The sequence below is a fragment of the Syngnathoides biaculeatus genome, chromosome 13 (genome assembly GCF_019802595.1).
Source record: "Syngnathoides biaculeatus isolate LvHL_M chromosome 13, ASM1980259v1, whole genome shotgun sequence".
NCBI lineage: Eukaryota > Metazoa > Chordata > Actinopteri > Syngnathiformes > Syngnathidae > Syngnathoides > Syngnathoides biaculeatus.
In genome coordinates this window covers 26,010,966-26,026,844 of record NC_084652.1, presented here as the reverse complement: position 1 = coordinate 26,026,844, position 15,879 = coordinate 26,010,966, and the positions used below count along the sequence as shown (strand labels likewise).

General features: G+C 43.9%; 1 protein-coding gene across 6 annotated transcripts in view; it reads right to left on the bottom strand.

Moving 5' to 3' along the window:
* Positions 1-1,639: 1,639 nt before the first annotated feature.
* Positions 1,640-15,879, bottom strand: part of LOC133511427 (tissue factor-like) — a 46,620-nt gene continuing 32,380 nt past the window's right edge. The window contains exons 5-7 of one of the 6 annotated variants that reach the window (XM_061840338.1): positions 3,135-3,313; positions 2,218-2,383; positions 1,640-2,140 (exon numbers count right to left, since the gene is read on the bottom strand). In XM_061840338.1, the coding sequence (XP_061696322.1) occupies positions 2,004-2,140; positions 2,218-2,383; positions 3,135-3,313 (482 nt within the window). In that variant the 3' untranslated portion in view covers positions 1,640-2,003. The remainder of the gene's footprint in view (positions 2,141-2,217; positions 2,384-3,134; positions 3,314-15,879) is intronic. The other 5 variants (XM_061840340.1, XM_061840336.1, XM_061840337.1 and 2 more) reach the window with 5 other exon arrangements.

The following is a 15,879-nucleotide window of genomic DNA, read 5'->3' as shown; positions in this document are numbered from 1 at the left end:
GTATATCATGAATGCAGGGTCTTGTTGGTTTTCTGAGAATCTCCTACACCTACTGGTAACGTATTTGATATGTAGCAATAAAAAATACACTGAAAATGTGGTTTAATCTGGTTAATCACATTGGACTGCTATTATTTTGAACACTAATGTGGGATATTCTCAGTGGAAAAATTTCCACAATATTGTATACACACAAGTTCTTTACTTCTCACAGTATAATTGTTAGTATCAAGCTGTTGCTTTACTAAAAATGTCAAAAAACAACAACAACCAAGAACAACATTAACATCAGCATCAAACTCTGATTGCAATGGACAATCAAAACCGCTGTCGACAACACGCTACCCACTACTGAGGCCATGCGTGCAACGAGAACTAGGTCCAGAGCAGTCACGATCATTTCGGATCCTCCTCATCCTGGCCACCAGCTCTTTCAGCTCGGTCCGTCGGGAAAGCACTACAGATAATGAAAGTCAAAACTAGCAGGCATTCAAACAGTTTTTCCCCTCTAGCAATTACGTCATTAAATTCTTGATCAGTGAACCTACTATTTTTCTGCCTTATTCCATGTTAGGACACTCACTCACATCCTGCTGGTCCAATCGGTATTAGCATCAGTAAAATATTTTGTAGACTATTGCATGATTCATCACTTTAAACTACTCCCTCTGCACAATTGTCATTTCACTGGTCTATAACAGGTCATCACATACTCTACATGTGATTTCTGTCGTGCGCAACGCAAATGACGCAGAGAAGGTTTGTCGTCGTATTTTGCCGTAATTTAGTGTGGGTGTCGTTGATCGTATCGGAACAACTAATTATGGAAACCCTTTTGACAATGGTCGCTCAAAGAAAAAAATATGAGTACCGAATTTTCAACAGGAATGGACAGCCTTTGTGGAGAGGGAGGGTTCTGCTGTGTGTCTATATTCACAGATGGGGAGTATGCCAAAGGATTCATCCTCGATGTTGCCAGTAAACATTTTGCCAACTTCGCATAAAAACAAGATAATCAAACGAATAAAAGACATGCCTTTGTCGGCATGAACCGTTCACCATCGCACCATCATGATGGCAAATCAAACTGACTTACGTTCATGATAAATGGACAGAAGTCTCAACGCCTGCATGAAGATTAATCTAACGACGTATGAAGCACCACAAGTCGCATTAATTATAAGTACTTTTGTCATCATTGGTTAGCAGCATCATAGCAATGTTATTTAGAAGAATTGTACTTGTTGGTCTTTTATAAATGCGCAAATACACCTGTACTTAGTTTTTAAAATACTCTATGGCTCTTTTGAAATTACATTTTAAAATATTTGGCCTTCATGGCTTTATCAGTCGAAAAGGTTCCCGACCTCTGATGTTGGCTGTTGGATAAGAAACATTTTTTAGAGTGTATGGCAACTTTTTATTTTATTTATTTATTTGTTTGTTTGTTTCTTTGTTTATTTATGTATTTATATATTTATTCATTAATTCATTCATTCATTTACTACACATACATCCACATTTTTCATGGGAATGATGTTAAGAGCATGATTTCATTTTTTTTTTTTAAACTTCCCCATCATGCTCGGCATCATGCAACACTACAATGCAGAGGAGTATAAAATGTTGTCCTTGGAGTCAACACATGGACAAAGAGGAAGACCAGCTCCCTTTGGTGACAAAAACAGATATGTTTGTAAATTTTCTTCTTCACACCCAATTAAAACATTAACAATTGCAATTAAGTAATTAAACAATTAAAGCATGAACAACAACATTAGTTTTTGGGTATTTCTTTGTTTATTTTTGACAAAATCATTGAGGGGGATGAAGAACATTTTTGGGGGGACTGAGTCCCTTCTACAATTGGTCTATCACTGGCCCTAGCAAACTCCATGCATGTGAGTGTGTGCATACATACAAACCCACGCACACGCACAGAAAGACACACACACACACACACACACAAACGCAGACATACACACACAGATTGATCAAAAAAATTAAATAACTGTATTTGACTGAGACATTTGGGAGGTTCTGTTTCTTCGTCTGCAACATAGAACTGTCACTGTGATGATGACAATGAGGACTATTACTAGGATAAAAAGTCCACCAACCAAAGCTCCAATACTCAGCTCTAGAGGGAAAATTAAGGTTTTAATTAGAGACTGACTTCCAATACATACATATGATGTTTCTAAGTAATGTATGTACCTTGAAAGACATTCTTCTGTCCAGGAGTACATTGCTGGATGCTCCAGGCTCCTTGCTGGTACAGTTTGGATCTTGATGGAATGAAAGCTGCCACCATGAAGCAGTAACTCTGACCAGCATCCAACCCAGATACTTCTCCTCTATTGGAGTTAAATCGGATGTCTCGCTACAATGTTCAAATTGAACACACACGTACACACATTTAGGTACTCTCAATAACAATATTACTACCATAATATCCATCCATTCATACGTTTTCTGAGCTGCTAATCCTTACAAGAGTCACAGAAGTGCTGAAGCCTACTCCAGCTATCTGCAGGTGGGAGGCCGAGTATGCCTTGAACTGGTTGCCAGGCAATCACAGGACACATAAAAACAAACAACCATTCGCACCAATACGCAATCTAGAGTATGGTAGGTTAATTAAGACATGTTTTAGGGATGTGGGAGGAAACAGGAGTGCCCGGAAAAAAACTCAGGCAGGCACATGGAGAACATGCAAACTCTACACAGGCAGGGCTGGGATTTGAACCCTCAGAGGCAGATGCTCAATCACCATTCCCTTACTACCATAATATGTAATACTATATTAGATTAACTCTCTGGAAAAATACTGCTCCAAAGTCACATTTTGACCTATGAAAAGACAATTTCAACCTAACATTTTCTGTGAGAGTGCATCTGGGTGCTGACTGGGTCCTGACTGTACCCTGCCTCTACCCCTGTAACTCGAATGAGGATACACAGTTTAGAAAACATATTAATCATTTCTCTGTGTCTACTTTCTCAATACACTAAATGTAGGCTGACAACCTTTTCTAAACACAACGCTTTTGATGCATACTTAGGATGCTAGATTTGTTTTAATTATGATTTACTTGTATGTTTATTGAATATAATAGCTATGTTGTGCTTACCTTCCCTGTATTGCCAGACTTGTAATAGCTGATCTTGTACTGGAGGTCATGTTTGAGAATGTCTCTGATGGTGAGTTGCTTTCCATATTTATGAAAACTGGTTAGAGGATCTTTGATGTTCACACTCACTCGACCCTCTTCTACAACTTCCACAGTGAATTCTGCAGCACTGATTTCACCTGAGCATGGGAGAAATAGTATTGAAAAATTACTATATAATGAGTGAAAGTTCTGTTTGATGCAAATATACCTTTACTGAGGAGTGTAGCCAACATTATTAGTTTGACAAATTTAACTAAGGACAGAGGTACAGTAGCTGGTGGCTACAACTTGTTTTTGTTGCTCAAGCTCTAAATCTAAAAAATAGGACTTCAGTCAAGCCAGCCTCCACTCGTACAGTAGCAGTCAAGCCAGCCATCCCTAATACTAGGTATTACTGAAATAAATTGCCATCGAGTGTCGAGCCACCTTCAAAATTAAAGCCTCCCAATAAGATGGACATCAATGGAACCAAGGTTAATTTGAATCAGCTTGTGATGCAATAAAAAGGTTAGTTTAGAGTGTTTCTTCTTCTTGTTTTCCTTTCGGTTTGTCCCGTTATGGGTCACCACAGCGTGTCATCTTATTATCTCATCTCAGCCTATCTCTGCATCTTCCCCTCTAACCCCAACTGCCATCATGTCTTCCCTCACAACATCCATTAACCTTCTCTTTGGTCTTCCGCTCACTCTTTTACCTGCCAGCTCCATCCTCAACACCCTTCTACCAATATACTCACTCTCTCACCTCTGAACATGTCCAAACCATCGAAGTCTGCTCTCTCGAACCTTGTCTCCAAAACATCCAACTTTGGCTGTCCCTCTAATGAGTTCATTTCTAATCCTATCCAACTTGCTCACTCTGAGCGAGAACCTCAAAATCTTCATTTCTGCGACCTCAAGTTCTGCTTAGTTTAGAGTGTTTGATATCTTGTAAAAATAAAAAAAATGGTAAGTGGATGTCACTTTTATAGTATTTTATCAACACAATCACAGTGCCCAAAGCACTTTACAAAGCCTCACATTCACATCCAGATTCTTGCTGCCATGGAAGGCACTTCAGGCACACTGGGAGTAATTTAGAGTTCTGTGCCTTGCCCAAGGACAGTTCAACATGCGAGCACTCAAAGCTGGGATTCAAACCTGCTCTACCTCCTCAGGCACTCCAAAACAATCCCATTGGTATCGCAAGACCAGTACAGATCTTTGTGACGGACCACATAGCCACACCTCTGATGTCAACCCATCACAGTCCAATTTTGGGTTGCCACAAAAAAGGACAAACTCTGATTGCAATGGACAATCAAAACTGCTGAACTGATTATTTTCAGCACGACCCCCCCCCCCCCCCTGAAGACTTGCATGCCCCTCAAACTAGGTCCAAAGCAGGCAGGATCCTTTCAGACAATCCATATCCTGGCCAGAAGCTTTTCCAGCTCCTTCCGTCAGGTAAGCGCTATCGATCAATGCAAGTGAAAACTAGCAGGCATTCTCTGAGAATTAAGTAATTAAATTCTTGATCAGCGAACCTACTATTTTGTGCCTTGTGCTGGCGTTGGGAGATACGCTCAGAATCTGCTGGTCCAATCAGTACAGTATTAGAAATATATTCTGTAGACTATTGTATGATTTGTCATTTTATACTGATCTTTTTCCACAACTGTAACTGCATTGGTCTTATAACGGAGACTGCGAACGGATAAGGGAATTCTGTACAAGCTTAACACAATGTGGGGCATTGACACCCACTTACCTCTTATCTGTTATAAATGATGAAGACTCTGCATCTCACACATCTGTGACTCTTATAAGGAATCCTTCCTTTAAACAGAATGTCTCTTGTTCTTTGTTCTTGTTAGGTTGTTTGTTCTTTGGTCTGAAAGTCGTACCAGATCGGCACCGACTGCCAGAGACAAATTCTTTGTGTGTCCAATAAAGCTGATTTTGATATTGTACTTCCAAATAGAAATCCCTGAAAACTGTGTCTTAAGCCGTGTGTGGCATTTAAAAAGATAAAATTGAAAAATTAAAAAAAGTTACCTGAAATATGCATTTTTCACTAATGTAAAACATCCATTCATTTTATGAGCCACCCACAAGGGTCGGGGGAGTGCTGGAGCCTATCCGAGCTATCTCTGGGCAGGAGGCGGGGTACACCCTGACCTGGTTGCCAGCCATTCACAAGTAATTTAAAATGTTCATTTTTTTAAAAAAAAATCTATGACATTTCGCAACATCAGTCCACTTCTGGGAGACACAACCCCAGGTCTCTAATAAAAGATGTCCCAACCAAATCTGATGTGCCATTTAATTATACAAGTCAACTGAAATATGCATATTTCACTCATAGTTCAATGGGACTGATTCTTAAAATCTTTAAATTCTACCAGTCCAGGTCTGGGGTAAACTAGACCATCCCAGGTCTCCAACAAGAGGTCTGATTCAAATCTCATGTGGCATTTCACAACCACTAATTTTGAACATTCATTAAAGAAAGTCCATGAGATATTGCAACACCAGTGTGTTGTGGATGAAACTGGGTCGCCCCAGATCTCCAACAAAAGAGGTCAATCCAAATCTGATGAGGCATTTCAACATAAATGTCCACTCAACCTGGTATGTTTCAAATGAAATATACATATTTAAGGTGTCTTTATCTTTGTAATGTCAAATTAGATTTGGATAGGACCTCTTTTGTTGAAGACCTAGGGTTGTCTCGTGTCCCTGAGACGTGGACTGCTTTTTGTGATAGCTCATAGATGTTTTCATGATTTTTTTTTTTTTTTTTTTTAAATCAGCGTCAATTACAGTGAAATATAACATTGTTTTAGTGTTTAATGTCACAGGATGGTTGGGTCTTGGTTAGCAAGTCAGTTTTACAAGTGGAGTGAAGTTTTGGGTTTGCATTTCAGCTTAGGCTCTCCTTCATGTGGTTTGCATGTTCCTGACTTGAGTGAACTTTCTCAAGGTAGCCAACTGTACACTACTCTTTTCTTCCAACATCCTAAAAAAAAATGCCAAGTTAATTGGAAACAAAATTACTGAAAGCTTTGAATGTCTTTAGTTTATTATTATAGAATGCCAACTCGTACCATAATTTCTCATATACAATGCACAAAATTTTCCCAATTTTTTTTTTCAAAAACTCAATTATATTTGGATATGAATGCAGCCCTATGGGGGCACAAACCAGTGCAATCTGTAGGCCGGTCCCAAGCCCGGATAAATGCAGAGGGTTGCGTCAGGAAGGGCATCCGGCGTAAAAACTGTGCCAAACAAATATGAGCGTTCATCTAAAGAATCCCATACCGGATCGGTCGTGGCCCGGGTTAACAACGCCCGCCCCCGGCACTGCTAACCTGCAGGGCGTCGGTGGAAATTCAGCTACTGTGGGTCGAAGACAAAGAAGAGGAGGAAACCGGATCCAGCGTCAGAAGAAAAAAAGGAATGCACAGAGCCTACAACTGAGTGTAGGGACTTTGAATGTTGGGACTATGACAGGAAAAGCTCAGGAGTTGGTTGACATGATGATTAGGAGAAAGGTTGATATTCTGTGCATCCAAGAGAGCAGGTGGAAAGGTAGTAAGGCTAGACGTTTGGGAGCAGGGTTTAAATTATTCTACCACGGAGTAGATGGGAAGAGAAATGGAGTAGGGGTTATTTTAAAGGAAGAGCTGGCTAAGAATGTCTTGGAGGTGAAAAGAGTATCAGATCGAGTGATGAGACTAAAATTTGAAATTGAGGGTGTTATGTATAATGTGGTTAGCGGCTATGCACCACAGGTAGGATGTGACCTAGAGTTGAAAGAGAAATTCTGGAAGGAACTAGATGAAGTAGTTCTGAGCATCCCAGACAGCGAGAGAGTTGTGATTGGTGCAGATTGTAATGGACATATTGGTAAAGGAAACAGGGGCGATGAAGAAGTGATGGGTAAGTACGGCATCCAGGAAAGGAACTTTGAAGGGCAGATGGTGGTGGACTTTGCAAAAAGGATGGAGATGGCTGTAGTGAACACTTATTTCCAAAAGAGGGAGGAACATATAGTGACCTACAAGAGCGGCGGTAGAACCACGCAGGTAGATTATATTTTGTGCAGACGATGTAATCTGAAGGAGGTTACTGACTGTAAAGTAGTGGTAGGGGAGAGTGTAGCTCGACAGCATAGGATGGTAGTATGTAGGATGATTCTGGTGGTGGGTAGGAAGATTAAGAAGACAAAGGCAGAGCAGAGAACCATGTGGTGGAAGCTGAGAAAGGAAGAATGTTGTGCGGCCTTCCGGAAAGAGGTGAGACAGGCTCTCGATGGACAACCGAAGCTCCTGGAAGACTGGACGACGACAGCCAAGATGATCAGAGAAACAGGCAGGAGAGTACTTGGTGTGTCATCTGGTAGGAAAGGGGAGAAGGAGACTTGGTGGTGGAACCCCAAAATACAGGGAGTCATACAAGGAAAGAGATTAGCGAAGAAGAAGTGGGATACTGAGAGGACTGAGGAGAGGCGAAAGGAGTACATCGAGATGCGACGTAGGGCAAAGGTAGAGGTGGCAAAGGCTAAACAAGAGGCATATGAAGACATGTACACCAGGTTGGACACGAAAGAAGGAGAAAAGGATCTCTACAGGTTGGCCAGTGTGCTAAATAGATAGAAAGAATACTTTGAGAAGTTGATGAATGAAGAAAATGAGAGAGAAGGAAGAGTTGAAGAGGCAAGAGTGAAGGACCAGGAAGTGGAAATGATTACTAAGGGGGAAGTCAGAAAGGCATTACAAAGGATGAAAAATGGGAAGGCAGTTGGTCCTGATGACATACCGGTAGAGGTATGGAAGCAATTTGGAGAGATGGCTGTGGAGTTTTTGACCAACTTATTCAACAGAATACTAGCGGGCGAAAAGATGCCTGAAGAATGGAGGAAAAGTGTTCTAGTTCCCATTTTTAAGAACAAAGGGGATGTTCAGAGCTGTGGGAACTATAGAGGAATAAAGTTGATGAGCCACACAATGAAGTTATGGGAAAGAGTAGTGGAGGCTAGACTCAGGTCAGAAGTAAGTATCTGCGAGCAACAGTATGGTTTCATGCCTAGAAAGAGTACCACAGATGCATTATTTGCCTTGAGGATGCTCGTGGAAAAGTACAGAGAAGGTCAGAAGGAGCTACATTGCGTCTTTGTGGATCTAGAGAAAGCCTATGACAGAGTACCAAGAGAGGAACTGTGGTACTGCATGCGTAAGTCTGGTGTGGCAGAGAAGTATGTTAAAATAGTACAGGACATGTATGATGGCAGCAGAACAATGGTGAGGTGTGCCTTAGGTGTGACAGAGGAATTTAAGGTGGAGGTGGGACTGCATCAGGGATCAGCTCTGAGCCCCTTCCTGTTTGCAGTGGTAATGGATAGGCTGACAGATGAGGTTAGACTGGAATCCCCTTGGACCATGATGTTCGCAGATGATATTGTCATATGCAGTGAAAGCAGGGAGCATGCAGAGGAACAATTGGAAAGATGGAGACATGCACTGGAAAGGAGAGGAATGAAGATTAGCCGAAGTAAAACAGAATATATGTGCGTGAATGAGAAAAGTGGAGGGGGAAGAGTGAGGCTACAGGGAGAAGAGATAGCGAGGGTGGACGACTTCAAATACTTGGGGTCAACAATACAGAGCAATGGAGAGTGTGGTCAGGAAGTGAAGAAACGGGTCCAAGCAGGTTGGAACAGCTGGCGAAAGGTGTCTGGTGTGTTATGTGACAGAAGAGTCTCTGCTAGGATGAAGGGCAAAGTTTACAAAACAGTGGTGAGGCCGGCCATGATGTACGGATTAGAGACGGTGGCACTGGAGAAACAACAGGAAGCTGAACTGGAGGTGGCAGAAATGAAGATGTTGAGGTTCTCGCTCGGAGTGAGCAGGTTGGATAGGATTAGAAATGAGCTCATTAGAGGGACAGCCAAAGATTCGAGAGAGCAGACTTCGATGGTTTGGACATGTTCAGAGGCGAGAGAGTGAGTATATTGGTAGAAGGATGCTGAGGATGGCGCTCCCAGGCAAAAGAGCGAGAGGAAGACCAAAGAGAAGGTTTATGGATGTGGTGAGGGAAGACATGAGGGCAGTTGGGGTTAGAGAGGAAGATGCAGGAGATAGGCTAAGATGGCAAAAGATGACAGGCTGTGGCGACCCCTAACGGGACAAGCCGAAAGGAAAAGAAGAAGAAGAATTATATTTGGATATGGATTAAAAAGAAAAAAGAAAATCACATTATATAGTCGTACATAGTGTGGTTAAAAAAAGGTATACATATACATTTTGAAATGATATTAGATGTCTTATATTACACATGTATATGTATTAAGGTAATATGCGGCACCAACCTCAGCTGCTGCTGACACGCTTGCTGGAGTTTGCCTTTTTACGATCGTTAGTGTAAAATATTTGTTGCTACTGTAGCAAACATTAGAAACGGCTCCCCGTTAGTTTGATTTAACTTAAACTAAGACGAAAAATGTCAGCCACAAGGGCTAGTTATGCATCTGCTTTTAAAGGAAAAGTGTCATCACTCCTACCGAAGAAGTAGGAAACCCAGAAGCAGCGCTAAGTTTCAAAACAACGAGAGCTCAAACTACGTAGAAACGAGTGTAATGGGCACATAGGGCACACACAATTAAAATACTCACTTTTTTTTTATAAATATATCTATTGCACTTGTTTCTACATAGTTTAAGCTCTTGTTCTTTTGATAGCGACCCAACGACAAAGAAGAACTGCTCCAGATTGTAGCTGAACGTAGGTTGAGAGGCTGCACTGTGGACCTTCGGCTCAAAGTGCTGACAATAATGAGGAATAAAGGAAACCAAGACTCTTAGGATTCAAAAAATGTTTCCTCACCAACACCATGAATGGCACAAAGGATAGCATGTCCTGTGGGAGGAAGATGGGATCACTATTCATGATGCAATATAGGAGGCGCTAGAAGTCATCAATAATGAGTTCCACAGCAATGCAAAGTAGCTACTATAGATCTTTTTCAGATTGGAGATGAGTCAGATGTCCAGCTTTGCTTGGCAAAAGATGTGTAATGCAGTAGATAAACTGCACTATGCACTCATATTTAACACAAAGAAAATCTGCACCAAAGTTAAATGGTGTTCCATCCATCCATTATCTACTGCTTTTTTTTAGCTCGGGTCGCGGAGGAAGTAGCTTCAGCAGGGATTCCCAGACTTCCCTTTCCCCAGCCACTTCTTCCAGCTCTTCCGGAGGGATCCCAAGGCGTTCCCAAGCCAGCCAATAGACATAGTCTCTCAAGCATTTCCTGGGTCATCCTCGGGGTCTCTTTCCGTAGGGACATGCCCAGAACACATCACCAGCGAGGTGTCCAGGAGCCATCCGAATCAGATGTCCCAGCCACCTCATCTAGCTCCTCTCAATGCTGAGGAGTAGCGGCTCGACACTGAGCTCTTCCCGGATGACCGAGCTTCTCACCCTATCTCTAAGGTAGAGCCCTACACCCTGCAGAGGAAACTCATTTCGGCCGCTTGAATCCGGGTTGTTGTTCTTTCGGTCATGACCCCCAACTCATGTCCATAGGTGAGGGTAGGAACGTAGATTGACTGGTAAATTGAGAGCTTCGCCTTTCGACTTAGCTTTCTCTCTACCACAACGGACCGATACAAAGTCCACATCACTGCAGATGCTGCACCGATCCGTCTGTCGATCTCCCGCTCCATTCTTCCCTCACTCGTGAACAAGACCCCAAGATACTTTAACTCCTCCACTTGGGGAAGGATCTCATTCCCAACCCGGAGAGGGCACACCACCATTTTCCTACTGAGGACCATAGTCTCAGATTTGGAGGTGCTGATTCTCATCCCAGCCGCTTCACACTCGGCTGCGAATCGCTCCATTGAGAACTGGAGACCACGCCTTTACGAAGCCAACAGAACCCCATCATCTGCAAAGGGGAGAGATGGGATGCTGAGGCCACCAAACCGGATACCCTCTACGCCTCGGCTGCAACTAAAAATTGTGTCCATAAAATTTATGAACAAAATCGGTGACAAAGGGCAGCCTTGGTGGAGTCTAACTCTCACCGGAAACGAGTCCGACTTATTGTCGGCAATGTGGCCCAAACTCTGACAGCGGTCATACAGGGACTGAACAGCTTGTATGAGGGGGTTCGGTACCCCATACTCCCAAAGAACCCCCCACAGGACTCCCCAAGGTCCACGGTTGAATGCCTTCTCCAAGTAAAAAAAACACATGTAGACTGGTTGGGGAAATTCCCATGCACCCTCGAGGATCCTGCCAAGGGTGTAGAGCTGGTCCACGGTTTCACAGCCAGGACGAAAACCACATTGCTTCTCCTGAATCCGAGACTCGACTTCCCGACGGACCCTCCTCTCCAGTACCCATGAGTAGACCTTTCCAGGGATGCTGAGGAGTGTGATCCCTCTATAGTTGGAACACACCCTCTGGTCACCCTTCTTGAAAAGGGGGACCACCACCCCAGTCCGGCAATCCAGAGGCATTGTCCCCGATGTCCATGCGATGTTGCGGAGGCGTGTCAACCCCACAACATCCAGAGCTTTTAGCAACTTCGGGCAAATCTCATCCAACCCCGGGACCCTGACAACAAGGAGCTTTTTAGCCACCTCGGTGACCTCAACCCCAGAGATAGAAGAGCCCGCCTCGGATCGGACAGGCTTAGTCCTCCGGCAGACGGTCTACCTTGCGTCGGTCCCGGCGACGCCGGGTCTTTCCTGTTGGGTCCTGTTTTGGCCAGATCGTTCTGTCACGACCCATCGGAACGGGAGTAGGACCCAAATGCAGGACTCGGAAGATGCAAGGTAGTTCATGGAGAAACGTTTATTATTCAGTGGTCGCGGATCAGGCAGGCAGTCAGGTGCAGCAGCGGTAGTTGGGACGTCGGGCAAAGAGAGCAGGTGAGTGGGCAGGCAGGAGTCGGTACACGGGAGAACGATCAAAGCAGGCAGATGTGTCAAAGGAGTCAGGCTTATGGGGATGGTCGGACAACAGGCAAGGTCGGTACACATGGGTTGTCGATCAGGGATACGGAAGTACTCAAATGGGGCATGAAGCTCAACGATCTGGCGCGGACCAGTCGTCATGGGGGTCATATAAATACACAGGATAATCAGCCCGCATGAGGCGCAGGTGTGCGCCTCCCAATCAGCACAACCGCGCGGACACCCACACAACCCAGGCTGGAGCGGCAGGATCATGACAGTCAGCTTCTTGCCTGAACCAATAGTATTACAAATATTAACTTCTGTTTGGATCTGAAATGCTGTATTTGTATGAAATAGTTATTCAGTTTTGACTCTACATTAAAATTATTTCAAATACAGAATGAAGAAGCTTGTATGTTTTTTTTTTTTTTTTTTTTTTTCAAATTAGAACTACATATTGTATTCTATTCAATCATTTACACTGTATTTTTGTCTCTTTTAATGTATATTCCGTCAAGCTATGGCCTGGTGTGCATAAGTATATTTGAGTGTGTGCGCGTGTGTTTGTGTGTTTGCATGCATCCACGCATGGGCATGCATGGAAGGTGCCGGTGTCAATGTTGGGCCAATAATTGGGGGGGCTTCACCCCCCCCAAAAGAAAAAAATCTTCTTAAGCCCCCCTAAATGGACTGGTGTAATGCTTTAAAAGAACAACAAAAAATGTGTTACCAATTTAACAATAAAGTGGCCAGAAAATAATAAATAATTAGGTATCCATATATTAATATTCTTAGTCTCTTATCCTCACAAGGGTCGTGGGGAGTGCTGGAGCCTATCCCATGCGTCAACGGGGGGGAGGCGGGGTACACCCTAAACTGGTTGCCAGCCAATCCCAGGGCACATCGAGACACACAGCCGCAGTCACAATCACATCTCGGGGCAATTTAGAGTGTCCAATTAATGTTGGATGTTTTTGGGATGTGGGAGGAAACTGGAGCGCCCAGAGAAAACCCACGCAGGCACGGGTAGAACAAGCAAACTCCACACAGGTGGGTCCGGGATTGAACCCAGGACCTCAGAACTGTGAGGCCAACGCCTTCCAGCTTATCCATCGTGATGCCATAATTAGGTAATCTATCATTATTAATTTAAAGGTGACCAGAAATCTATGGGTTTCTTAAATCATATGTATGCAACCTAACCATGTTTCTGCTTTTAGGTCCTTATTCTCCCGACATTATGTAACAGAATAACCAAGCAAAAACTTGGACCCCACAGCCCCTCTTCAAATCCACCTGGCTTTAACAAGCAAAGGCAAATTAGTAAATCAGCATGAGCAAATGCTGCAGAAGCTCATGGAGGCTGGGACTGTCTTGTGCACTCATCTTGACACGGTTGGTACAAGCGTCAATCTACTATGTACTCAAGCCGACACTGAGAGCTCCCCCTCCGTTGCGGTGGAGTTGCTTTCTGCAGAGGAAGCACCCACCCGTTTTCTCGTGCTCCCAGCATACATGAACGCATTACACCAGCTTCACACCATTATTCTGGGGAATTTGGGTTGTGTGCGCAGTTTATTCCCCAGTACACCTTCGTGTTTGACCTCCAACCATTCATTTATGTACAGCAATGATTCAAGGTTGCTTTTATTATGTGTTTACTTACCGGCAGTTCGGGCGTCTCTCTACACATTTTCAACCAAGATGCGCAGAGTTGTTAATCACCCTGTTGGGTGCAAAGAAGGTGGTGGTAGTTTGCTGGATTTTTTGAAAGGCGACTCGTCGGTGGCAGAATATTTAGCTTCCTTCTGTAAACTTGCTGCCGTTAGCGGTAAAAACGATGCTGTGCGCTATGTAGTATTTGTTGCCGAGTACCTATGCTAAGAACGAACTGGCTGCCTGAGACGAGTCGTCTGGGCTGGAGGAATTGATCACGCTCGACATCCGCCTTGACAACATGCTGCTTGATGGGAGAGAGAGTACATATCTGAATCCTGGGACTCTTTGCCCAATCCTGCTCCATCAGTTTGAACGCCACACAGCATTTGGATGCCTTGTACCGTCCTCAGTCCTCTGAAGTGGGGGAGCCCATGCAGTTCAGCGGAGAGATGACGCCAGCTGAATGGGACTGACGGATGAGATAGCACCTGTGTTTGTCCTGCTCGCTGCCTGGACAAAAGATGGCAGCCAGCCCGAATAGAACACTTCAACAACCCCTGGTTCCCTCTTGAAGCTCATACCGAAGAGCATCACTGACCAGTCAAACATCTGGCCACTCCAACAGTCCCAATACGCCTTGTGAGTACCCCATTGCGACTGATACTTCTTTACCTTTTTGCTTCTCCCGTTAGAGGTCACCACAGCGTGTTATCTTTTTCCATCTAAACCTATCTCCTGCATCTTCCTCTCTAACACCAACTGCCCTCATGTCTTCCCTCACAACATCCATCAACCTTCTCTTTGGTCTTCCTCTCACTCTTTTGCCTGGCAGCTCCATCCGCAACACCCTTCTACCAATATATTCACTCTCTCGCCTCTGGACATGTTCAAACAATCATAGTCTGCTCTCTCGAACCTTGTCTCCAAAACATCCAACTTTGGCTGTCACTCTAATGCGCTCATTCCTAATCCTATTCAACATGCTCACTCTGAGCGAGAAACTGAACATCTTCATTTCCGCCACCTCCAGTACTGCTTCCTCCCTTCAGTGCCACTGTCTCTAGGGAGATCGATCAAAACAGGCAGGAGTATCAAGGGAGTCAGGCTTCCGGGGTCGGTCGGAGAACATGCGGAGGTCGGTACACACGGTTTGACGATCAGGGATACGGGAGTGCTGGAACGGGGCATGAACCGCAACGATCTGGCGCTGGACCAGTCGTCCCCATGGTCCTACATACACCGGGCCCACTCAGCCAGCATGAGGCACAGGTGTGTGCCTCCCAATCAGCGCGACCGCGCGGGCACCCACGCAGCCAGTGCTGGACCGGCACTTCTGACAATTAACTGGATGAGCCAAATTTACCTTCAACTAAACCATTTTGTGACTGGTAACTGTAAGGAATTAGAATTTGAGATTAATTTGTATTTTTTGTATTTTTTTTTTTTAGAAAGGTTGTTTTGGTTTTGTCCGATTTGTTCCACTATTCTCTAAACACAAATAGTTAGTTTAAAGTATTCACCTGTTGAGAACCTTTTTAAGATGGCTGTTCTGATTTAGTAGTACTGAAGGTTCTCTAATTCAAATTCTGGGAATAAGTCATGGCATCGCCATCTAGTTTGAGCATTTGTCTCAGAGTTCTGATGACCGGGGTTAAAATCCCAGAGGAGTTTGTATGTTCTCCCCGTGCCTGTGTAGGTTTTCCCTGAGCAATCTGATTTCTTCCTTCATCCCAAAAACATGTTAATTGTAGACTTCAAATAGCCCTTAGGTGTGATTGTTATTGTGAACGGTTGTTTGTCTCTAAGCACCCTGTGACTGGCTGGTAACCAGTTCAGGGTTTATTCCTCCTAGGCGGTAGGACTCTGAGGAGTATGCTGTGACAAAGCCTATGATCTTCTGAAGACAAAACTTTGTGCTGGCATATGTGTTTTACATACATACCATATATTGGTACTATTAGGTCTACCTTCAACTTTAATGGGTTTTGCCGTGTTGTGGATTCTAGTTCTCCGGTCAGGCTGTTCCTCATGTGATGTTGTTTTAACCGGCTCCATGTGCATACAGCGGGACAGAGATAACTGTCTTTAGTCT